Raw genomic sequence first — 27,638 nt, forward strand, 5'->3', positions numbered from 1 at the left:
TGTAAAGCTCATCCAATCATGCATCACCACGCACTCTGAGTGCTACAAATCCATGTTAGGGGTATTTTTCTGTATGTGATGTAGGGCAATAAAATGATAAGTCTTCAAGTATTTTTTATGAAACAGGATAAAAATAAAACTTTAGTCAAAGATGTATATGGAATGTTTCTTGGCAGGAAGTTCATTAGCATCAGTATTTGATGCAATTTTGTGAACACATTTCCATTTCATTAATTATTCAGACTTGACTGGTCATCCTCATTGAATCCTCCTGATGCCACTTGTTAGACCCCTTTCTTTGTGGCAAGCATTCAATGTAGATTGTTCATCAATTTTTCAAGATCTTCACCGATTATCTTTTTCCGTAATGTATGATATAATACTTGATGGAGTCTCTAGCTTTGAGAAATTAGATCCAAACTTCATGGGAAAGTTTATATATTCAGCATTTGAATTCCTTTCCCAGATATCAGTAATTCTTTGCCACTGGGCTTTAATATTTCAATATTGATAGTTAAACCGCTTTCTTCCTTATTTATCAGAAGGTTAAATGTGTCTGATATAATAAGTGTCAGTTTGACTGCTTTCTTCATTTGTACTGTATTCACCTGTAATCCCTTCAGAGAATGATGCTGAAAATAGTTGAACAAGAGCGCATTTTGGAAATTGTTTATAAGAGTAAAAAAATTGGTTTACCGCTCCATATGGACAATCACATGTTGCCATTCATGGGTGGTGATGATGAGATCCCATACTCCGAGGAGTGTAGGGGATGATGCGGAAGACCTGCACCGCCGACTAGGCGAGGTTCTAGCGGAGATGGTTTGCCGTTGCCTTCCTCTGACCATTCATGGGTACTATAATATTGCTACTCGATTTCTTGCTCTCCCACTGGAAATCTGAATCAAGCTTTTACTGTGATATGCTCCAAAGGACTTTGTCAGAGTCTGCTAACACACACATATTAAAAACTTCACAGTACTACATCTTTAAAAATTCATATTGAGGATTTATAGTAATTATTTGCATATTACCTCATTTTAGGGTATTGGCATAATATGGTAAGAACTACTACTCATGCTGTCCCCAAAGGTTTGTTCGGTGTTTTTTCCAGCTTTTTACTTTTCTTCACCATCTCTTCCTCAGGCATACTGGATTTGCTTCTTTCATTGTATTAACATACATTAGAGTTTGGAATGTCCTTTTAGCTGCTTATAACTTCCTAATCACTTAGCCACAACCAATGCCAAAGAGCTTGAGTAAGATGAAATGTGCAGGGAAGTAATCTGCCATTCGAAATTACAGCTTGTAAGGCATTTCTTTCTACGCTGCTCTCATCTGTCTTAACTATTTTTGGTTGAAGAAGTGTCTGGCAAGTCTACTCTAAATAATTTTTGCAAATTGAAACATAAGTATGTAATTTTCTTGAGACTGCCACAGGCATTTTTTGATCATGGGATCCACTTGTATCAAAAAACACCATTTCATCAGCCATAAATACTCTCTGCATAACAGTAGTTGTCATAGAAGGTAGGAGACAAGGTACAGGAAGAAGAAAAGCTGTGAGGACAGGGTGCGAGTTGTGCTTGGGTAGCTCAGTTGGTAGAGCACTTGCCTGTGAAAGGCAAAGGTCCCGAGTTCGAGTCTTGGCCTGGCACACAGTTTTAATCTGCCAGGAAGTTTCAATAGTTGTCATAGTGCACAGAGTTGGTTCTTCCTTGACAAATATGAGGGTGTGCTGGAAAGTAATGCCTCCAAATTTTTTATGCGAAAATTCAAATTAAAGCTTTTAAATAGAACAAATGTTACTAACATTCTTCATTTTTGTTTACCACGTGTACATATGAGGGTTGGAACCTTAATAGTGGCAACTATTTATTTACAGCTCGTACAAAACAGATACACATTGTAGTGCCCCCGGAATTTTAGAAAAGTCTGGAGACACTTGTGTTCCAGCCGTTTCAAACACGTGTTATAAACAAATACGGCCTGGAAGTTCCATGGCCGGCTGCAAAGAGTGATGTAGCATTGTATTGTTAAAAAACAAATGGAGGGACTCAAAATAGTGACTGTTTATTAGACGTTGAACTGCTGTTGAGAGTACGTGGACTGGACATGGATAGTCAGCAACGATAAAAGCTTATGTATTAATTGTGTTCAAAAATGTGTAATTAACTGATTCTGAGTGCCCAGTAATGTGTGGGCTTAAGTCATAAAGTTTAGTTGTTTTTTTGTAGAAAGTGGAAATAAATATGTTCTGGTGCATTGAAGGATATTCCAAGAGTAGCGTATTTTTTTACATAAGAAGAGAGAGCGTGAGAGTGAAAATTTCCCCTTCCTAGCAGTGAAATCTACGGAGAAGCGTCCGGTGCTAGCAGGACATCGGCTTCTACTTAAATGTGAGACACCTCAAGAGTGCATTACTCTTTCGAATATTTTGAAAAAAAGTAGGTAGTAAAGAAGTTGGACGATAATTATTTGAGTACTTCTGGCCACAGTTTTTGGGGGGAAGTTTAACAATAGCATATTTTAATCTGCCTGGAAAAATTGCCTGTGCTAGTGATGCATCCCTAAGGACATTACTTATTAAGTTACAACTTTTCAGAATTCTGTTTAAAATTCCAAAAAAAACTGTATGAACTTCCATTGTCTAAAATTTTTATAATTATATTAATTTCAGTGATGAATGTTAGTGTTAGTTGTAGTTGCTTAAAGTTTTGTGGAATGGCATTTTTAATATCTTTTCTTGCTACTCAAACTGAACCATTTAATCCTATTATTGCTGTTACATACAGAAATCTATTGTTAATTACATTAGCATGTGACTGAAAATTAGTCAAAATATATTCTTCTGGAGTTAAAATAGTAAAAAAAAAAACACAAATAATTGATTAGTCAGTCAATTTATTACTCAGGTTCTTAATAATGTATGCATATCAAAAGAAAATGAAGGTATTACTGGATAATTACCTACAATAATTTTTATTTAATATTTCTTGTTTCATTGACAACATACAGAAAAACAGTAATCATAATACCTCAAAACATCTAGCGCAAAAAGACAAAGCATACAATAATTAATTGCTGCTTCTATTTCCACAATCAGCACACTTTTCATAGTTACCCAACTTTGTGCATATGACGAATCAAATCACACACTCTATGAGAGTAACCACATTCGTTATCATACCTGGAATAGAAAATATAATGATTGGAGAAGTAGATACAACATGAGAATTAACACAGTTAAAACAGATTAACCACAGTCTCATAGTTTTGTTTGCACTACAGCACCATTCTCTATTATTTGTGAATCTCAGAATCATTTTTATGATATGATTTGTACACCAATGATTTTCATCTCACTACTAAAACTGAGAAACAATTGAAAAAATGGTAATACTGACCAGGAAATAAGTTTGACGAAATTGCTGTTGAGTGACATGCCAGCTTTTGCATCAAAAATAGATGAGTTTGCATTCCCTATAAAATCTGACGAAACAACTTCATCTTCAGTGTAGGACAATATTCCACAGAGGGGACCCTCAGCAGCTTCTTTCACTTTCTGTTTTATTTCATCGTAAGTTGCACCTTTGCCTATCCTGAATTAAAAAAAAAATTGAAAGTTACTTTGCTCTTAAAACTACTCTTTAAATTACTTCCAAATCAAGAATGAGAATAAATTTTAACAATCAAAAAGATATTGCCCACATCTGTCCTCCAGCCCAGAGCCCACAAAATGGGGACTTTTCTTTCCTTACAGATCTGAACCGATTTATTTAGGCTTCCCCTTTTAATCTTGTTTCAAAATTATGCTCCATCCATATGCAAAAACGTCTTGATAAGTACTTCCCTGAGTAACTTTCACTGCTGTTAGGAAGTCAGCTTTTAAGGCTACTGGATTTCATAGCATAATTTTCACAGAGCAGATATGCTGTTATTTAGTGCCTTAAAATAAACTGTTTACATTTTACTAATTACATACACCAAAATGCCTGCATACAACTGTAGTTTTGAACTTGGGGCACAAAACCTGTGTGTGTGTGTGTGTGTGTGTGTGTGTGTGTGTGTGTGTGTGTGTGTGTGTGTGTAAGGGGGCAGCATGCGTGTAGGCGCGCCTGCATAAATGCTAGCACTCTTTAGACAAAAGGCTTTTCCTTTACTTTTAAGAAATTAAAAATTGACCTACGTCTATGAAACAATGTAGCAGACCAGAACTAAATCATGTCACGTACTCTCAATAAGTGTAATCCTACAATAATATTTGATGGCATTTAAATTGTGAGCTCATAAAATATAATGATAAACTTTAATTCACTTGTGTTTAGCAGTTTGTATCTCATTCCATAAGATTATTATTCTGGATATTCTCCTAGAGGATAGAAGAAAAAAAAAAAAAAAAAAAAAAAAGAAAAAGAAGAAGCAGCAGCTAAGTTCAAACAATGTACCAATGGTATAGCAGCTTCAGTTGTTATTTTGATTCTGTAATCTTAAACACATGCATTCACACAAGCAAAAACCTCACATGACCACTGTCTGCTGAGGCGTCAGTGGCCAGAGACTGAGGTCATGTTTAGAAATTTTTGCTTTCTGTTTCCTACTTCAGAAGGCCTTTTGAGTGAAAGCCAAACGGTATAACAGTCTTTTTATTACGCCTATCTGTGATTCAATGTCTCCTATATATGGTATTGTTGTTGTTTATGAGAACTTGAGATATTCTGTGATCAGTTCAGTCATGAATAAAATTACACTGAGTAAGTAAAAGACTATTCTGATGAAGCTTTTGTTAAATTACCACCAATCTCAGGTGAAAATAAATAATGCATAACTGCCTACAGCTTCAATGTGTCTGTGGGGGATGGTGATCGGGCCAATATAAGTGTACATGTGTATGAGACATGATACAGCTGGCCACTTAAAAGTAACAGTTTACGTAGAATGGATTGCGATTAACAGCAACATTTCCTTTTGGTTACTGACATGCACAACCAGTATGTATAACATATTGCAATAAGGTTTGTCATCTCACTGATCACTTTGAAACATAAAAAGCAATTAGAGATATAAACTTTGAAACAACTGTTTAATCTACATCTTTGTACAATGCAGCCTGTTATATTTGTAATGAAAAACAAACCAATGTATGAAATTTTGAAAATTAATAATCTAGACTTGAGATTTATTATTCAAAATGTAGGTATCACTTATACAAGGTCTGCTCAAAACATTTTGGAACTTTGTCCATAAAGTTTTAATCCGTTTACCTTTTACTTATTGTGCATGGTCTCCTTTGAAATACCCTTCTCCACAATTGATACATCATTCCCAATGCTGTTTCCACTTCCAGAAGCAATCTTGGTTCATCGCCTACTGGATTCCACAAAGCACAGCATGTGAATTTTCTTTGATCTTGTCTATTGTTGCAAATCTTTGTCCTTTCAGTGGAGTTTTAAACTTTAGAAATTAAGTCCACAAGGGCAACGTCTGGAGAGTATTGACGATGAGGCAGCACAGTGATTTCTTTTTTGTGCAATACTCACAAATCTGTTGACTGATCTGGTCTTGTAACATCAACGAAAACGGCCTTGCTGTGCTTGTACTGTGAACAGCTGAAAGGGAAACCAGAGCCATAATTTTTCCCGGAGGCATGCAGCTCTACTGTATGGTTAAATGATGATGGTGTCCTCTTGGGTAAAATAATCCCCCATTTGGTTCTCCGGGTGGGGACTGCTCAGTAAGATGTCATGAGGAGAAGCAACACTGGCATTCTACGGATTGAAGCACGGAATTTCAGATCCATTAGTCAGATTTAAAAACAGAAATGGATAGGTTAAAGTTAGATATACTGGGAATCAGTGAAGTTTGGTGGCAGGAGGAATAGGACTTCTGGTTAGGTGAATACAGGATTATAAATACAAAAGCAAATAGGGGTAATGCACGAGTAGATTTAATAATAAATAAGAAAATAGGAATGCAGATAAGCTACAGTGGTCAGCATAGTTAACACATTGTTGTAGCCAAGATAGATGTGAATCCCACAGTCAGCATAGTAGTACACGTTTATATGCGAACTAGCTTCACAGATGAGGAGGGGATAGAGGAAATATATGATAAGATACAAGAAATTATTCAGATAGTTAAGGGAGATGAAAGTTTAATATTCATGGGGGACTGGAACTCTATAGAAGGAAAAGGAAGAAAGGAAAAATGGTAGGCTAATATAGAATGGGGGAAAGGGATGAAAGAGAAAGTCACCTGGAAGAATTCTGCACAGAACATAATTTAATCATAGCTAACACTTCGTTTAAAAATCATGATAGAAGGTTGTATATGTGGAAGAGACGTGCAGACACTAGATTGTTTCATATTCATTATATAATGGTAAGACAGATTTCGGAACCATATTTTAAATTGTAAGACATTTCCAGGGGCCGATGTGGACTCTGACCATAATTTATTGGTTGCAGACTGCAGATAAAAACTGAAGAAACTGCAAAAAAGCAGGAATTTAAAGAAATGGAAACTAGATAAACTGAAAGAGCCGAGTGTTTCACAGGGATCATCAGAGAGCGATTGACAAGAACGGAGGAAAGGAATACAGTAGAAGAAGAATGGGTAGCTTGAGAGATGAAATAGTGAATGCAGCACATGACCAAGTAGGTAAAATGACAAAGGCTAGTATAAATACTTGGGTAAGACAATAGATATTGAATTTAATCAATGAAAGGAGATCTAGCCGCTCAGTCCGTAACCGCGCGACCGCTACGGTCGCAGGTTCAAATCCTGCCTCGGGCATGGATGTGTGTGATGTCCTTAGGTTAGTTAGGTTTAAGTAGTTCTAAATTCTAGGAGACTGATGACCACAGATGTTAAGTCCCATAGTGCTCAGAGCCATTTGAACCAATGAAAGGAGAAAATATGAAAACGTAAAAAATGAAGCAGGAGAAAGGGAATACAAACAAATAAAAAAATGAAATCAAAAGGAAGTGCAAAATGGCTAAGTAGGAATGGCTATAGAGGACAAACATAAGAATGCAGGAGCATGTATCGCTAGGGGTAAGATAGATGCTACCTACAGGAAAATTAGACCTTTGGAGAAAAGAGAAGAGCTCATATGGAAAACCAGTCCTAGGCAATGAAGGGAAAGCAGAAACGTGGAAGTGGTATACGGTGGGTCTATACAAGGGATACGTATTTGAAGGCAATATTATGGAAATGGAAGAGGACGTAGACGATGATGATGACAATGAGGGAGATATGATACTGTGTGAAGAATTTAACAAAGCACTGAAAGACATAAGTTGAAACAAGGCCTCAGGGCTGGATATTCCATCAGATATACTGGTAGCCATGACAAAACTCTTCCATCTGGTGAGCAAGATGTATGTGACAGGCGAAATACCCTCAGACTTCAAGAAGAATGGAATAATTCCAATTCCAAAAAAAGCAGGTGCTGACCTGTGTGAAAATTGCCAAGCTATGAGTTTAATAAGTCATATTTGCATAATACTAACATGAATTCTTTGCAGAAAAATGAAAAAAAAAAAAAAACAAAACTGGTAGAAGCCAACCTTGGGGAAGATCAGTTTGGATTGCGGAGAAATGTAGGAACATGCATTCCAATACTAACTGTACGGCCTATCTTAAAAGAAATTTTAAGGAAACTCAAACCTACATTTATAGCATTTGTAGACTTAGAGAAAGATTCTGACAATGTTGACTGGAATACTCTTTCAAATTGTAAAGGTGGCAGGGGTAAAATACAGAGTGTGGAAGGCTGTTTACAATTTGTACAGAAATCAGATGGCAGTTATAAGAGATAAGGGGCACGAGAAGGAAGCAGTGGTTGAGAAGGGAGTGGGACAGGGTTGTAGCACCACCACCTAAAGAGAAGGCCGCGGCGCGCTCTTGTGACGTCACGCAAAGCGGGCCAGGGTTGGCTTGGCGCTGCGCTTAAGGAATCGAGACGCACGGCCTGCAAATCTTTGTCAAACGGTTTTACAGAACCTATTCCGTAAAAAATAATTAATTTCTGAAATACTTTTAGCTTTATATGGCAGCTTCATGATGAAGTGCCAATCATTTCGATAATGGTCATAACTATTGTGGTATTTCACAGATGAGTATCAAATTTGAGAACGTTGCCATCAAAAATAGAGGTCGCTATGAATTTGTGTTTGATGCATATTACACATTCTATTGCTGAGTATGAAATACAGATGAGGTTTTGAAATTTTCGTAAAACTTTGGATCAATATCTGCTTCCAATCTCGAAAAAATTGAGCATCTGCAGCAACTTCACTTCCGATCACAACGCGCGGGAATGAAATATTCATAACGCCTGTCATATCTCGTAAACCGCTGGAGATAACGAAACGAGATCTTGGCAAATGATACCACGCAAAAAGGAGAGTACTTTGCCGAATGGTTAAAATAAGTAACTTTACCAATCGCGATATAGCAGAAACTATAGTTTATAATTCTTTTTTACCGGTAATGTAATTGCATAAGACTTATCAATAGCCAGTGAAAACGGGCGAGTGCGGGATGTAAATAATATTGCGATATACATGATAAAACAAGGTACATTTGTGAAAAATGCACTGTGAAAGTACATTCTTTCTGGACCAGACAACTATTATTTACAGTCACTTGAAAAAGTCTGCACTAATACAGTGTATAATATTAAATTCCTCTGCCTTTAGTATCCTAAATAAATATTGTGTAGCTGTTTATAGAGCTCCCTCAGGAAAGCTGAGTACATTCCCCAAGCAAACAATCACTTTTAACTCACCTCACAAAAACAATTATGCGTTGTTATTGTAATGTAAATTTTCTTTCCTGTAAAAATATGGCAGATTTTGAGCATAAGTCAACAGTGAAAATCTACAAACCTTCAGCAGACATTTGCAGCAGTTGGAATGAGAATGTGTCAAGCTAAAAACATCAATAATAAATTTAACCTATTTCTAGATTAATTTGTTCCATTGTTTGACACATCGAAAAATAAAACAGATATGCTTCATACAGAGAGATCGCTTTTTAAACATGAAAACAGCAGTTTCAACATTCGTTAGCACTCATGCTAACTAATGCGAGAGTGAAAAACAACACCCACTCACAAATAGAGAATAAAATGTATTGGTAATGCGTAACAAAATACGAACTGCAGAGAAATTTAAATACGAATAAAAAGTAACACGAGCCACAAATTTATATTTCGTTTTCAAAATCGAAATAAAGCCACTTGATAATGAATACTAGGCCTATTTACTGCGAACTTTTGCTCACAATTTTAGTCAAATGTATCCAAAAATGCAAGATATTCCACCAGAAAAAAATAATTGTACTAGGTATATAGTTTTTACATACCTTCGTGTGCTCAGTGGGTTGGAAATTGTTCCAATGAATCGCTGAAAGACATTTCCAACGCAGATTCGCATCTTTCGGAAAGGAAAACAACATTACTTTCGGTCGAGTTCCGTAATTCCCACGACACCTTGGCACACAACACTTGTAAACCATGTTCACAGTAGCTTCACTACACGTAAACACTGTAATCGCTAGTTTTAAGCACGAATATAGCACTCGATCCAACAAACGTGTAGATAAACAAACGCTTCGAAACACAACATGGTGGTCCACTTAGAGTGACGTCACGGCCTGCTATGAATTTCGCGCCGCGGCCTTGTCTCTAGGTGGTGGTGGTTGTAGCTTATCCCTGATGTCATTCAATCTGTATATTAAGCAAGCAGTAAAGGAAACAAAATAAAAATTTGGAGTAAGAATTAAAGTCCAGAGATAAGAAATAAAAACTTTGAAGTTTGTCAATGACACTAATTCTATCAGAGACAGCAAAGGACTTGGATAAGCAGCTGAATGGAAAGGACAGTGTCATGAGAGGAGGATATAAAGAAACATTAACAAAAGCAAAATGAGGATAATGGAATGTAGGCAAATTAAATCAGGTCATGCTGAGGGCATTAGGTTAGGAACTGAGACACTTAAAGTAGTAGATGAGTTTTGCTATTTGGGCAGCAAAAAAACTGCTGATGGCCGAAGGAGGGAGGATATAAAATATACACTGGCAATGACAAGAAAATCGTTCGTGAAGAAGAGAAATTTGTTAACATTGAGTGTATTTAGTGTCAGGAAGTCCTTTCAGGAAGTATTTGTATGGAAGTGAAACATGGGCAATAAACAGTTTAGAAAAGAAGAGACTAGGAGCGTTTGAAATGCAATGCTACAGAAGATTAGATGGGTAGACCATCTAACTAATAAGGAAGTACTGAACAGAATTCAAGGGAGGAGAAATTTGTGGTACAACCTGCCTAGAAGAAGGGATCAGTTGGTAGGACACATTCTGAGACATCAAGGGATCACCAATTTAGTACTGGAGGGAAACATGGGAGGTAAAAATTGTAGAGAGAGACCGTATGTTGCAGTAGTTACTCGGAGATGAAGACAGAGTAGCAATGAGAGCTGCATCAAATCAGTCCTTGGACTGGATCACTCTTAGCACCAAGTATGGCTCAAGCACTCATCACCACAGGCTTCCTGTGTCATTTGGTGTGTCTTGTACAAGTTCTCTCAAGTGTTGTGAAAAATATAATGCAGACATGTTCCTACTCTAACTGTGCCATCTCAAAATTCACAAACTGTGCAACAAAGCATTCTACTCGATACAGTACTGGACAATAACTAACAGACATAAAACAATGAAACTTCTGGCAGTTACACATTAATCATGGGCATTTGCAGGGGTGCCAACCACTCCAACACACCATTGGCGCGAAATTACAAATGATTCAGAATTTTTGAACAAACCTAATACTTTTTTTTTGGGGGGGGGGGGGGGGTGGCCTTTAACCCTTTCCAATCCAATTTTTCCACTCTCTGCATTCTCCCCAACACTATTTTATGTGTGTAATGATGTAAGGCTCTACAGGTTATTAGGCTACTGTTTTGAAAAACTGCAATGTGAGGTCAGCTGACAAGTTTATTTTCTTTTTGTTTATGGTTGTTCATAATTTTTTTTTCTTTGTAGTATTTCTTACAATATTCTCCCAGTTTAGTCCTAGTTTGCTCTTGCATGTTTCACAGTACAAAATTGTGTCTCTTCTTTCTCCTTGTATTTGCTGCAAAACATGCAATCCTTTGCTGACTTTTTTTCTTTTCCATTATAAAATGCATCTTCCTGTTTACTCTCTCCCCTGTGTCAGACAACAGAGATCTTCCTCTTTTTCTTTCCTTTCTTTAATTTGTATTTCTCACCTGGCTGGCTGATTAGATTTCTTCCGTAGGAAATCTGAGTCTCCAGTTGTTCTCCACATTTATTTTTTGTCTATTTAGTGAAGAATATAACTTTTCACTACTGCAGTTTCTATCAACCAGAAGAATCATATTTTTCTACAACCTGTATGACTGCCTTGTAAAGCCATAGCAATAACAGTGGGATCATCCCTGTCCACACCTCCCATAAACTTCATGTATTCTAAAATAACAGTGGGTTTCAGGAACTGAACTGATTCTTTCTTCTTATAACCAGTGATCAGTTGGGTCTGAGGACCAAAGAATGTACTCAATATTGTCACTGAACTCTCGTCATGGAATGAAAACCACAATTTTCATCTCACATAATTCAAAACATAACGACTTTTTGAATCACACAGAAGAAAACTCATAAACCACACTTCGTAAACTTCTTTGGATTGTAGCACTTTTAAATTCCTCTTTTGATGCCTACTATGCTATCATCTGTATCCACATTTCGTTCTGGTACAGAGTTCTTTGCATTTAATGTTAATATACTCAATAACCTCCTTCACATTGCTCCCTCTTGTACAGTGACACCCCTGAGCTGTGAGCCCAACCAAGATATTTGGGGGGAGGGGAATAAAGAAAAAGATGTGAAACTTCCTTGAAAAATTGAGTTCTAGCCAGTCTAATGGTGAATATAGTCAACTAGTTCTGCCTTAAAATGCAATGCTATGCTCAATATTACAACAAAAAAAGCCTTCAGTTGTTCTAATAAAACATCCCCCAATGAAGTCCCACACTGAGTGTTTTGTAAGTGGAGTGACTTTCTGTATATTTCCTTTAGCATGTATATTTGCAGCATTCACAGTTTCACTAATAAGATCATCAATGAAGAAGAGCTGAAAATATAAGTTCAGATTTTGGTCAAACACCATGAGGGATGGTTAAAACTCACTACCCTGTTGCATGACAAAGAAAGAAAACTTCAGGAGATCACTGTTGCCATTATAATAAACTGTCCAGGTACCACTTTCCCCTCCAAAGTAGATTCTGCTTGGCTATAACTTATATCACTGCACATCGTGGAAGTTTCTTCCCAATCACTCTCATCACTAAATTCACCTCCATCCTCCATGTCTTCGAGAAGCTGCCTGGCAGTAACACCATCACATTTTCTAGCAGCCATTATCATTCAAGAAACACGTGAATGTAACACATTTGGCGTTATCAGATCTTCCTGCTAAGTGCTGCCATATGCCTAGCGAATTCCAACAACAGAACAGATGGAAGGAACAATGGAAATGTGTTGGATACTGTTCGACATCGGAGCTGTAGAGTAAAATTGTAATGTCAGACATAGTGTGACAAGAGGATCAGAGGAGTTAAGAGTTAAAGAAAAATTCATAAAAATTATAAAGCAAACAAACATGCAAACTTGAGAACTTTTTTAGGTTGATTAGTTACATGTTCCATAGATCATCTGAATGCTTCTTTTATTTGAAATGACGTGGAACAAGTCAGTTTACAGCATATGTGTACATGATCAACATTAACATTAATGACAAAATTATCATTATGCCTAACTCCTTGCAGAGGTAACAATACAATGTCCGTCGGTGAGCACCAAATATTATTCTTACTACCTTATTTTGTGCAATCCATACTTTCTTCACGAGCGATGAGTTACCTCGGATAATTATTCAATAAAATATATAATTGCATGGAAATATACAAAATGCCAGGAGGCTGATTTTTTATTTTCCAAAATTAACAATTATACAAAGAACAAATTTAGCCAGACTCAGTTGTTTGAGAAGCTCAGTAATACACTTCTATTTCAGGTTTTCATTAATATGTACACCCAAAAATTTGAAGCATTCTAGCCTATTTAATCATTCCTGCTCAAGTGGTACATCAATTGTTGATATGACTATTTGCTGTACAGAATAAAATATAATGTGTGGTTTCTTCTCCAAAATTTAGAGAAGGTCCATTTTCTTAGAACCACTTTATAATTCTTTGGAAAATATAATTAACCATCTCTCCTGTTAATTTCCCTCTAATGGGATAGCACTAGTATCACCTGCAAAGCGCAAATTCTGCTCACTGAATGTTAAGTGGAAGGTATTCACATATACACAGAATATGAGTGCATCCTAACTGAACCCTGTGGGACTTGTTTTGGGGGTTTTCTCCCCAGTCTTCAAATTTTCTACCCTTCAAATATTGTTTGAATTATTCAGCACAACATTTTGCCTTCTATTTGTTAAATACGATTCAAACCAGCTGTGCTTAAAGCCATCAATTGGTTTAGACTGTTGTCGCCACAAATACGTACTTTTCTTACAATTTTCACTTTGATTAGAAAATTGTTGTAATTGAAAGAAGGTAATCTTCCATGGACTTTTGGTGCACACAATGAAATAACAATCTCACTTCAGTTCAGATGTTAGGTCACCCACTTAGTCACGCATCCACAAAGTATTCAAGTCTAGCCGAGTTTAAGATCAAACTTTTTTAGAAAAGAAGTTTGTATAAAAACTGTTTTAGCAGCACATGTTTTAAAGAGAATGTTTTTAAGAATAGTTTCAGAAGGAAATAGGCTGCAAGTTGTTGTTCATGTCAGCACCAATGACACCAGTTGCTTGGGTTCTGAGGCCATCCTCAGTTCCTATGGGCAGCTGGCGTTAAGTGGGGTAGACAGCTGGCTTCACTTGTGGGGTGCAAACAGAGCTCACAATTTGCACCATTTTACCTAGAGCTGATCGGGATCCTTCAGTTTGGAGCCAAGTGGAGGGTATCAACCAGAGGCTCCGTTGATTCTGTGACAGTCATGGCTGCAGATTTCTAAACCTCCGTTATGAGGTGGAGGGTTGTAGGACTCCCCTTGGTAGGTCAGCAGTGCACTCCACAAAGGAAGCAGTTACTTACGTAGCAGAGTACTTGTGGAGTGCACAGCTCCCCCCCACCCCCCTCCCAGCAAGGTGGTAGTTTGAGGTCCTCTGATGAATGCTCGCCAGTTGATACACAAAAGGTGAAATCAGAGAGCATACAAAGTACACAGTTTGACTGTCAGAATTTTAACAGTAGATTGTCGAAGCCTTCATAACCAAGTTCTTGAACTTACTGCCATCTACGAAAATTGTTGGTGACTAGGATGGGATTTTTCCTTTTCACCATTGACTCACAGGGTTCCATGGCTACTGTCGAGCAACTCTTGCAAAATCTCCTTGAACAGCAAACGCTTCTCACAGCGGCGATTCGCGATTTCGTCCCGGCGTCAAATGCGGGGCGCTTCTCGTCGTTGGCTGTACCTCCTTTTCCTCCTTACGACGAGACGGCAGAAGACTGGTCTGGTTATGAAAAACGTCTTCAATAGAATTCTTGGCATTTCATGTCGCGGACGAACAACCATGTAAGTCTCTGTTCCTTTCCTGGGTTTCACCTCAAATGTATCGGCTGTTGTCGCAATTGGATCCTTTGAAGGATCCTGGGTCTTTGTCCTTTGCTGAAATGTGCTCACTTCTGTCTGTCTATTTTCAAAAGCAAACGCATGTGGTAGCCTCTCGTGTTGCTTTTTATCGTTGTCAAAAACAACCAAATCAATCCTATCGCGCTTGGGCTGCTGAACTTCACGGCCTCAGTCGAAAGTGTCAATTTGTTACTGACGTTCACAAAGAATCCTATGCCGATTCCATGGTACGGGATGCTATTATCCGGTCGGCGACCGACAAAGAAGTTTGGCAACGTGCCCTTCAGTTGGCGAATCCGACTCTAGATGAAGTTCTCTCCATTGCGCAGTCTTTTGAAATTTCTCGCGCCGCTGGGGCGCAAATAGAAGCGTGGGGTGATGTCGGGGAAATACAACCTCTGTGCGCTGTTGACAACGCGTGCGGCGCGTCCCCACCAGCCGACGTGGCCGCAGTGCGCTCCCACGCGCAGCCTCGGCCTGGGCGTAAACAACCCTCTAAGAAACTGCAGCAAAATCCCCGGCAACTTCCTTCATGTCCGCGGTGTTTTACGAAATATTCACACGAGGATTGTCCCCAACCTTGGGCTGTGTGTCACAATTGCAAAAAGAAAGGTCATGTGTCTTCCGTTTGTAAATCCAACCGCATACATGATGTTCATGAACATGACGCTGATTCTGATTCTGTGTTGTCTGTCAACTGCACTTCTTCCCTTTCAGGGAAGTTATTCCTCACTGTCCAAATCCTTGGTCAAGATGTTCGCATGCAAGTGGATACCGGTTCTGCTGCCACTATAATTAATTCTCAGACATATCTTCAGCTGGGTTCTCCACTCCTGTCCCCTGTCACTCGGCAATTACGGACATACAATAAACAGAAGATTTCTCTCTTGGGACAGTTTAATGCGGAGGTATCTTACAAATCCGTCGTTCACACTGTTCACATATTTGTGGTCGACCAGAGCAACGGAGAAAATCTTTTTGTTTCGATGCCTTTCGCATTTTTGGGTTCTCCATAGATGATTCTGTCAATATTGCCTCTGACGCTATTCCTTATGCTCAACTGGATTCCTTGTCGACGACATTTTCGTCCCTTTTTTCTCCTGGGTTAGGCCGTGCAAACGACTTTGAAGCTCATATCACGCTCAAACCTACTGCTCGGCCTAAGTTATTTCGGGCTCGGCCCATTCCTGTGGCCCTTCGTGATCGGGTAAAACGGGAGTTGGATCGTCTCATTACTTCAGGGGTCTTGCTTCCTGTCACTTCCAGTGAGTGGTCCTCTCCTGTCGTTGTAGTTGCTACGCCCAATGGTGATATTCGTCTCTGTGGCGATTTCAAAGCCACTGTAAATTCTCAATGCCTCATCGACACTTACCCTATGCCCCGTCCTGAACAACTGTTCACTAAACTCGCTGGAGGACAGTATTTTTCTAAAATTGACCTGTCAGAAGCTTATCATCAACTTCCTCTCGACGCTGCTTCCCGGCAGTTTCTGGTCCTCAACACGCCTTTCAGCCTCTATCAATACCAACACTTGCCATTCGGGGTTGCTAGCGCCCCTGCTCTCTTTCAGCAATTCTTGGAACTATTGTTGCTCCCTGTCCCTGGGTGTATCAATTACATGGACGACATTGTTGTCACTGGCTCCAGCGCTGAAGAACATCTTCAAAATCTCCGCACACTTTTTAAAGTCTTACAGACTGCCGGTCTTAAGTGTAATCTTCAGAAATCACAATTTTTTCAGGCCTCTATCACGTACTTGGGGTTTCAACTCTCTCTCGGGATGGTATTCGTCCACTTCAACAAACTGTCGCTGCGATCGATGCCCTTCCTCGCCCTACATCTGTTAAGGAAGTGCAGGCCTTCTTGGGGAAAATAGCATACTATCACAATTTTTACCGTCTGCGGCGTCGGTGGCTCAGCCTTTGCATCGCCTGTTGCATAAAAACGTGCCTTTTCACTGGTCCGCGTCATGTGACGCGGCTTTCCAGAAATTGAAGACTATGCTGAAACAGGCCCCGTGCCTGGCTACTTATCGACCTGGGCAACATCTTGTTCTTGCCACAGACGCCTCTCAATACGGGGTCGGTGCAGTCCTTGCGCACCGTTTTTCTGACGGTTCGGAACAACCCATTGCTTATGCCTCCAAAACGCTCACGGATGCCCAACAAAAGTATTCTCAAATTGAGAAAGAAGCTTTGGCCATCATTTATGCTCTTCATAAGTTTGGTGTTTTTCTCTATGGCTCCAAATTTCATCTTGTTACGGATCACAAACCACTTGTTTCCTTGTTTCATCCATCAACGTCACTTCCCAACAAGGCTGCACACCGCCTCCAGCGTTGGGCTCTTTACTTGTCCCGTTTCAATTATGATATTCATTTCCGGCCAACAGCTCAACATGTGAATGCTGATGCTCTGTCTCGCCTTCCCATGGGTCCTGATCAGGCATTCGATAGGGACGAACTTTTGTGTTTCCACCTGGATGTTGCCGAGCAGCGGGTTGTGGACGGATTCCCCATCACTGGGGACAGGCTGGCGGCTGCTACGGGTTCTGACCCTACCCTCTCCCGGGTTTTACGCTGTATTCAGAAGGGTTGGCCAGATCGCCCATCCGCTAAGACCTCTGATCCGTTGCGGAACTACTACACTTTGTGCTACCGCCTCACGGCTAGGGATGGTGTTATCCTCCTCTCCACTGACAATGCTTCGCCACGTGTTGTGGTACCTGCATCTTTGCGTGCTTCAGTCTTGCGCCTCCTTCACCAAGGGCACTGGGGTGTGTCTCGCACAAAATCTCTGGCGCACCGTCATGTGTACTGGCCTGGCATCGACTGAAATAGCACACATGGTCGCTGCCTGCGGCCCTTTTGCGTCACAGGCCGCTGCCCCGAAGTCATCTTTGTCACCGTGGCCTTCGCCTGAGAAGCCCTGGGAGCGCATTCATGCTGACTTTGCGGGACCCTTTTTAGGTACTTATTGGCTCCTCGTAATTGACGCCTACTCTAACTTTCTTTTCATGATACATTGCACGTCACCTACCACAGCGGCAACCACCAGTGCTCTCGCCCGCAATTTTTCTTTGGAAGGCCTCCCCTCTACTCTTGTTACTGATAATGGTCCGCAATTTGCCTCTTCCGAATTTGCGGATTTATGCATGTCATGGCCCCGCCGTTCCATCCACAATGCAACGGTGAGGCTGAACGACTGGTCCGCAAATTTAAGGCTCAGGTGCGGAAACTTCTGACTTCTTCTGCTACTGATGAGGCGCTTCTCCAGTTTCTGGCGTCTTACCGTTTCACCCCCATGGGCGACCACAGCCCGGCTGAGCTCTTACATGGCCGACAGCCCCGAACGCTACTTCATCTTCTGCGGCCTCCCGCCTCACGGCCACGGGTGCCTTCACTTGGCTGGTTCACCGCCGACGACCTCGTCTGGGTACGGGGATATGGCAGGCGGCCAAAATGGAGCCCGGGCCGCATCTTAAGACACCGTGGCAGACGCCTGTATGAAATCCAGACGGACACGGGTGTTGCAGTGCATCATTCGGACCAGCTTCGGCCTCGGGTGCCAGCAATGCCTGTTCCGAATGCCGCCACTCCACCTTTGGCTCTACCTGATGCTCAGGATCTTGGCATCTCTCAATACTCACAACACAGCCCTCTCACCGTCATCGCGATGCCAGCACCAGAACGGACGCCACCAGGAGACGTTACTATGCAGGAACCGGAGGACCATCCTCTGTCTGAGCGAATCTACTCGCCTCCTCCTCCAATGGACGCCGACACATCGCCCATGTCTCCTGTCATATCAACTGGCCTTGCCACAATGGGCAGATTGGTGCAGGGGACCCCAGCAGATTCGACCCCTACGTCTCCTGTCATCTCGACCCGTTATCATCGGGGACACTTCCGTCCGTACGGGAAGCCGCCTCCTCGAGACTTTACGGCGAGTCAAACGACGCCTATGGATGTTAGCCATCTCCAGGACACCTCCATCAAGACCAGTGCAATAATTTCGAAGGGGGGAAAAGTGTTGTGACTTTGTGACTCGCCGATCGTTCAAAGTGCCGCCGCGCAATTACGCGTGTGCTCTACGTGCGGCGCTGTCTGCCAGCCGTGCAGCAGCTGCGCCACCTAAGCGGCCAGCCGAGCAGCGGCCGCTAGACTAAGAGACAGTGCTTATTCGAATGCGAATGAGTACACATGTCAACTGACTCTGTGACTTATATGTGTTGTTGTGTCGTTCCTAAATGTGTGTGTTAAACTTTAACTTCTAACAAGCACACAACTTCCACAACACTCATTGACCAGCCAGGGGTGGCAATAGAAGACAGCAAATTGAAAGTTTATGTCACATGTTTATCTTTTAGACCATCATTCAGACTCGTACAAACACACTATTGCTTGACTGTCACACAGACTCCCACGTGAATGGTATAGAATTCAAAATCCCTGGCACAGAGAAGCAACTGAAAGATCAGGAAAAAAGTAAGTTGTCAGGTCCAGATGGAATTCCAATTCAATTTTATAGTGTGTCACTGGTCCCTCACTTAGCTTGCATTATTGCTAATTTCTCACCCAGCACTAAGTCTCAAGCTACTGGAAAAATGCACAGGTGACTTATGGATGTAAGAAATTTAAGAGAATGAACCAGCATAATTACAAACCAATATCCTTAACATCTGGTTGCTGCAGAATTCTTAAACACATTTCAAGTTTGACTATAATAAACTTCCTTAAGACAGAAAAGCTTCTGTCCTCAAATCAGCACGGATTTAGAAAGCATTGCTCCTGAGAAACTCAACTTCTCCATTTCTCATGTGATATCCTACAAACCAAGGCTAGAGGGCAACAGGCAAATTTCATATTCTTAGATTTCTGGGAAGCGATTGAAACAGTACCTCACTGCAGATTGTCGATGGTCTAAGCATATAGATCAGGTTCCCAGATTTGCGTGTAGCTTGAAGACTTGTTATTTAATGGAACCTAGCATGTTTTACTCGATGGTGAGTATTCATCGGAGACAACAGTATCATCAGGAGTGCACCAGGGAAGTGTGATAGTGCCACTCTTAATTCATTATATACATAAATGATCTGATGGAAGCACGAGGAACAATTTAGTGCTGTTTGCGGATGACACTGTGGTATTTGGGATAGTGTTGACGAGCGACTGTAGGAGATATGAGATGACTTGGATTGGATTTCTGGTTGGTGCGATGAATGGCAGCTTGCACTAGATATAGAAAAATGTAAGTTAATGTGGACAAGTAGGAAAAATCATAACATTTGAATACAGCACTGGTAGTATACTGCTTGACAGTCACACCAATTAAATATCTAGGAATAATATTTCAAAGTGATATGAAATGGAATGAGCACATTACATTGGTAGTAGGGAAGGTGAATGATCAACTTCATATTACTGAGGGAATTTTGGGAAAGTATTCCTGATCTGTAAAGGAGCCAACATATAGCATGCTAGTGTGGCCCACTCTTGGGTCCACTTGAGTGTTGGGATCCCTAACAGGTTGGATTAAAGGAAGTCGTCATCAGAGGCATGCTGCTAGATTTGTTACTGGTAGCTTCAATCAGCATGTAAGTATTACAGAGATACTTTGTGAAATCAAATGGAAGTATCTGGAGGGAAGAAGACAATTGTTTGGGAGGCACTGTTGACGAAATTTACAGAGCTGACATGTGAAGCCAACTGCAGCACAATTCTACTGTCACCAATAAACATTGTATGTTAAGGACAACAAGTATGAGAGAAATCTGGACTCATACGGGGGCTTACACACAACCATTTTTCCCTCACTCTATTTGCGTGTGTAACAGGAATGGAAATGACTGTTAGTGGTATGTGGTAACCAACGCCATACTCCATGTATTGGTTTGTTGAGTAATGTATGTATATGTAGGTCCTGTAGGATCTCTGAACAGTGCTGACAGGCCTTTTTCTCCAACTGGACCCATACATGCTCAATAGTATTTACATCAGTACTTCAAGCAGGCCCAGCTGTAGCAGGAATCTCCATTTCATCCAAGAACTCTTGCACAATTGTCGCAACATGTGGCCATGCATTGTCATGCAGTAGTGTAAAAAATCACCAATACATGGGGCAAAAAGGCACAACATGCTCCAAAAGGACTTCTGCCATGTACTGATGTGCTGTAAGGTACCCATGCTCCATGAAGATCAAATCCACACTTGCACTCACTCATACTGATTCCTGCCCACAGTCAGAGAACCTTCCTGAAAAGTCAAGCTGGATAAGAATGTTCAAGGGGAATATATTTATGTAGGCCTTCTCCAGACACGCCCTTTACTAACAGGTGATCATAGGTCCAACCGTGTCTGATCGGTAAACACCACTCACTTCCCTTGTTGTATTCTCTACCTGTGATCTCATGTGACACACAGATGTTATCTAGTGATTTCTGGACCTATCTTTGGGACTGAAGAATGGCTTCTTCCAGTCCTTTCCAGATGGTTCTGCTATTAGCATTGACCCCTTGAACTTCATGGTATTGACTTTGTGCTTCAACTTGAAGTTGTAAGAAGTGATTCTCTCTTTTGGTAATATGGCTCCTCTCAGGCCTGATCTTGGTTTCCTTGCATAGACTTCAGTTTCCCAATACCACCTTATGGTTCTGTATATCATATATGATATAGTTCTCCACACTTCAATAACAAAATGCTTGCTGAGATCATTTTCCATTAAAGCTCCAGTTTCTGCAGCACCTTCAGGGCTTAACAGTATGTTTACTCTACAAAGATGATGATAATCACAGAAACATTTTACAAACAAATCCAACTGAAAGGGAAACATGTCCAGCTGAAAGGGAAACAATACAGGGTGCAACAGTAAGTGCTACAACACTAGAAAAATATTACTGTGTCACATTTAGTGTTGCGTTTTTGAAGTTGTGCATGAAATAACAACTACAGCTAGTGCAATAAACAATCATTAAGTAGCTGATTACACATCAGGTATTATACATAGCATTTTCCATGTCACTCACTGTAATTACAATACATGATCCAGATGTGATATTACAGGATAGTGGGTAACAAAAGAGGTGCGCCTCCAGCTGGATGAAAATTCTATACAGGTATTCAAATAAAATAAAGCAACTTTATAGAAATCTTTTTAAGGGCAAGTTGAAACAGTTGTTAATTGCAAGATATTTATACTCACTCAAAGATACCTGAACTCCATTATCAATAGTGCTACTTATGTATACTGTAGTACCATTGTTGAAACAGTGCCTAGCGAGGAAAAACAATACAATAATCGGTGGGCTTTCGTGTAAGATCTACAGGCTTCTCACTCATTCACTCTTTCCATTATACAGTGTGTTTGAAAAAGAACTCTCTAGTTTTAATGTGTCCTAGAATCTGTACACAGTGACATACACTGTTCTATTTTGTGGTATGTGATTCATCAACTCCCCAAGTTAGACTGTCCTGCAGTTGGCAGGTCTGCTTGACCTTGAGATGGCACCAGTGCCATTTTTTTCCTCTGTTCCCTCAGATCAGTCCAGGCAATGTGTGCAGTGCAGTGCAGTGCAGAGCAACTCAGCAACCATATGTACTCCACAATGGAAAGCACACTGTGTTATTTGGCTTGTGAAAACTGAGTCATTTATAACAGTGGAAAGTAATTTCAGATGTCAGTATGGCGGTGAACCACCTACAGCAAAAACTATCCATCATTGGCTAAAGTCTTTCAAGGAAACCAGTAGTATTTTAAAAACAAAATCACCAGTTAGACCGATACCTTCTAAAGAAGTTGCTGAACAATCCGTGTTTCGTGTGTTCGGAGCTTGCGTTTTTTTCCAACAACATGGCGCCACATCTCATTACAGTAACCACAGGCATGTGGCTCTTGACACTTGCTTTCCAGGAAGGTGGATAGGCAGGGCAGGCCCAATACCTTGGCCACCACGAAGCCCAGACTTAACCCCACTGGACTTACTCTTTTGGGGTCACATAAAAAATGTGTACAGTGAAAAGAATCAGAAACATCAATCATTTACAAGAAAGAATTGTCGTGGCAGTTGGGACAGTTATACCTGAAATGTTGGCGAATACATGGCGAGATGTGGAATATAGTCTTTAAGTGTGGAGGGCAACAAATGGATCCATGTTGACATCTATTAACATTAAACAAAACTTGAAGGAATCCTCTTTCATGATATGTACTCATCGATTTATTTTTTCATTTATTTCATCATTAAATTTATACTTAATTTATCATTATTATTTACATAATACATTAAATTTATACTTGAAACTAGGGAGTTCTTTTTCAAATACCCTGTATTTCTTACCTCAGTAAAATGCTCATCAGACCATTCATTCTGTGGTTGACTTATTTCCATTTATGTTACATCACTATAGGACAAATCTTTCCTAAAATTATTTATGTTGTATTTTCAATACTGACAAAATATTCAGCTTTCATTTAAGATGATATGTTTGACTGACTGACAACATTTCAACCTTGTCCGTTTCAATGTTTTAAGCACCACCATCCATTACAGTTTTCATGGAATTACACCCGCAAGTTGTAGGTTCAGATTTACTTGCTCCAGTCCTTATTTTCGAACCAATCTGATGAAGCACTATTTACGCTGTGATACCTGTGATATATATGGAGTGTACATCATTGCTACAATGATTCTGGCAGCTCTGAAGGATGATTCACATTGAATTACTTTCCAGATGTTCTCAGATCTGTATTACAGTTTGATAACACTCCATTCACAATTTGTATTCCAGTTTTGATAATCTGTCCTAGTAAATTATTTACTTGATATTCTTCAAAATAAACTCTGGTACAATTAGTCCAAGTGTGCCACCACCTACCAAGTGCTTGAAATCTCTTAGACAAGGAAAACACCTATGCAACTGCTAGTGATCGGAACAGAATATCTTACTGTCCAATGTTTGTTTGAAATCTCAGACAAACATATGGGAATCACATGCAGGAAGATTTTGTGAGTGTAACATCTGTTACTGTTGCAAGTAGCAGATGGATTATACAGAACCATGTATTGTTATGTTGTAAAAACATATCGGCAGCCAGCAACACACATTTCAATTTGCTTGCAGGCCAGTGGTGATTATCTATGAGGTCTTATGATGCAGTATTGGTAGTGTATAGTTTTTAAAAGATAATGTCCAATTCATCCTCTGATGATGGTTGGGTTCAGAACTTCTTTGGCTAGGACAATGATGAAACTCATCATTCCTTAGCAACACTTTTCATTTCTGGTTGACGGAAGTTGACCCAAGTATTTCTCTAGTGACATGACTTGTGGGGAAGATCGTTATTAGTGTTCATAGTTGCTGCAGTGTCATATGGTGTCACTTGGCAGTTTCCCTATACAATGTCTTCAATGGTGACAGTATTCTGAAGCTTGCAGCAGAGCAAGCTGTGACCCATTTCAATTCTGTTTTGTTATATGCCTCCTTAAATGATTTTTTTTCGTAATTATCATTAGTGTTAGTGAGAGATGTGCCATAAGATAAAGATGTCGTTCTGTAATTCTGAGTATAAGATTAGGACTAACTTTGCTAAATTACATTAGTCAAAATAATCTCCTAATTAGTTTGAACCATTTCAAATAACTAGTTTTGCTAACTCTTTGGGTGTCATGGTACTATGGAAGGGTAGTGAAAAAGATTGTCTCCTGGTTTCATTACTATGTGACCATTCCATATGCAACATATGCTAGAAAAAGGGTCAAGAAACATTCTGTGCATGGAATTTGTGTGTTGGTATCACAATAAGTGCGTCAAAATTAATATCTGAGATTCATAAACGATGGAGACCAGTGGCAATGCCGTACCTGTGCCAATGTTTAGCAGAAAACAATTTAAAAGTCTCCATAACTCTTCAAGAAGTGGAAATTAAACATTAAAAAACGAACTAGTTGCAATACACTTTAAACACAAGGATCTCTTGAACAAACTCAAAATACTGAAGGAGAAACTGTCTGCCGAGTACATAACAGTCAGCAATCTCGAGATTATGTTGGCGTCCCAGGAAGGGAAAAACGATGCTTTAAGGGAAGAAATGGCTGCAGGATGCTCAGAACATGAAGAAATAAAGAAGAAAATGGCTACAGTGGAAAGTGATCAACAAAATACTTGTGTATTGTGTTCGTGTGACTCACGTGCGACGGGGAATACCGGAAATAACAAGCTTGTTATTGGAAATAAGGAATGTGATTTTAGTGCTTCAATCAATCACACCAGTAATGATGTACGTTGCACCCGCAGCTCAATAGGTAAAGAGAATCAATTCTAATATCAGGTAAGACAAACATACGTCTGAAAACGACACAAACACATCTTACAAACTCATGTTTACCCACCAATGATCCCCAAAACAAAGTGGAAGTGGTACGAAATTCCATGAAAACAAAAAAATACAAGGCAATCATCTTGGGTGACAGCCAAGACTGCAATATATCAAAATTTCTAAATGAAGGTGACCACATTCGGGTGACGTCAATCCCCAAGCAAATGCAAGTGTTGTCCTAAAAAACACTGATCAAAACTCTCCAAAAACATGCACCTCTGACAGTGTTGTAATTGCAGCAGGAACAAATGACGTCGCCTGCAACAACAGCCAGAATCTACTAAAAACACTAAGAAACAAACTATCGTGCATTTCATCAAAGAAAGTGTTCCTAGCGGACGGACCATTTAGACACGGCCTTCCAAACAGGTCGCATGTAAACACAGATGTAACAAACACAAACTCACAAGCTAGCAAATTTTGCAGAGAACGCTACACTGGTCCTATAATACCCCTCACATTTAAGGTACAAAACATAACTGTAAAAATCCTTGCACCCAAAGACAAAACCAGTGTGAACCATACAGGTTACACCAACGAGGTAGGATGTTTAGTCTAGAAAAATATTTATGACACGCCCCCTACCTCCACAGAGGCAATAAAAAAGAGCAGTCAGTGTCCATATACATACAACTTCTCCATATACCACCAAAATGTGCAGTCAATAACAAACAAGCATGCAGAAATCGAACTCCTATTCACAACAGACCTACAATATGTAAATGTCATTCGCATTACAGAACAGTGAAACCAGACCAAATTATTTCAGCTAGCATACCTGGTTACACATTGGCTTCCCACTATTGCAGGAAAAGCCAGAAAGGTGGAGGTGCTGCCATATTTATAAAAAATTCCATAAGCTATAAAAGTTTTGACCACTTAAATAAATAAAACGATTTTGAAGCAGCTGTAATCGAAATTCTGGAAGCAAATATAATCATAACATGTAGCTATTGTTGTCCAACAGGCGATCTATGTGTCTTCCTAAACAACCCTGAAATACTCCTAAACAAACTTCACCCAAACAAAAAGGTACTCATTTTATGTGGTGATTTCAACGCTGATTTCCAGTCTACAGGGCATGTGAAAGAATCCCTACTGAATCTCACTAACTCATTCAGTCTGAATCCCACAGTAACATTCCCCAAAAGGTGCAAAAACAACACCAAAACCACACTTTACCAGAAATTTGTAAACTGTCCCTACCAGGAAGTCGAACCTCTGGACACAGGCTATAGTGATCACTGTTGCCAACCTTGCAAATGTTCTCCCCTTAGACTGGAACACCAAATACACAATTAAAGTAAGGAGTTACAGCAATAAAAATATGAAAATCTTCAATGATTCCTTAGCAGCATAAACATGGAACAAAGTATATGAAGCAGACGATAAAGACAACAAAATGGAATCATTCCTAAACACATTTCTATATCACTTCAATATTGCCTTTCCTCTTAAATGCACTACATCAAAAGACCCCAGTAAGAAGCCATTGATAACAACTGGTATAAAGATTTCCTGCAGAAGGAAGAGAGATCTGCAGTTGGGATCTTCCAAGATTTGTTTAAGGCATTTGATGTCATAGACCACAAGATTCTTCTCAACAAACTGGATTCAAATGACAGAGGCACCCCACTAAACTGGTTCAGCTCATACCTGACAAATAGGAATCAAACAGTGTCAATAAAACATAACAATCAAGGACATATTGAAACATACTACTCTGACTATTGCAATATTACACAACGTGTGCCCCAAGGCAAAATACTTGGACCAGTGTTCTTCCTTGTGTACATAAACGACCTACCATCAAACGTCAATGACAGCACCAGTACACTCTTTGCAGATGATACCAGTATTCTCATTACAAGCAAAAATGAACGTGAACTCCAAGAGGCCATAAATGGAAATACAGACCAACTTCGTGATTGGCTTGAGAAAAAAATAGCTCATAGTTAACACAAAGAAAACCACTTACCTAAACTTCCACCTAAGAACAAATAAAACTATGCCTGATATGAAATTACAGTTCCCAAATATCTCCAAATACAGAAACAAGATTTCTAGGCCTATGGATCCAGGATAACCTAAAATGGCAAACACACATTAATAAAACTAATAGTTGGCTAAACAAAGTGAGGCTATGCCCTACGAATCCCTGCATACTGCACAAGCCTAGAAACTGTTCACACAGCCTACTGTGCACAATTCCACAGTGTAATGCAGTATGGTGTTGTATGCTGTGGAGACTCTACACATAGCCCTAATATTCTCCTCACCCAAAAGTAAGCTACACGAATAATGAATAAGGCAAAGCCGACTGATAGCTGCAGACCTTTCTTCCTACCCCTTGGCAGCCTGTATATACTAGAACTACGCAAATTTGTAAAAAGTAATATTACAAAATTTAATAAAAACGTAAATGTCCATGACTATGGTACTAGGCAGAAAATGAAACTCCAAGTTAAAGAAATGCACACACTGCCTTTAAAAACTCTTCCTTCAACAAAGGCATTAAAATATACAACAGCCTG

General features: G+C 39.9%; 1 protein-coding gene across 1 annotated transcript in view; it reads right to left on the reverse strand.

The window, feature by feature from the left end:
- Positions 1–3,001: 3,001 nt before the first annotated feature.
- Positions 3,002–27,638, reverse strand: part of LOC126161870 (glyceraldehyde-3-phosphate dehydrogenase 2-like) — a 105,885-nt gene continuing 81,248 nt past the window's right edge. Inside the window, exons 6-7 of the mRNA XM_049917996.1 lie at positions 3,408–3,602; positions 3,002–3,190 (exon numbers count right to left, since the gene is read on the reverse strand). Coding sequence (XP_049773953.1) covers positions 3,121–3,190; positions 3,408–3,602 — 265 coding nt within the window. The 3' untranslated portion in view covers positions 3,002–3,120. The remainder of the gene's footprint in view (positions 3,191–3,407; positions 3,603–27,638) is intronic.

This window comes from Schistocerca cancellata, chromosome 2, assembly GCF_023864275.1.
Source record: "Schistocerca cancellata isolate TAMUIC-IGC-003103 chromosome 2, iqSchCanc2.1, whole genome shotgun sequence".
NCBI classification, from domain to species: domain Eukaryota; kingdom Metazoa; phylum Arthropoda; class Insecta; order Orthoptera; family Acrididae; genus Schistocerca; species Schistocerca cancellata.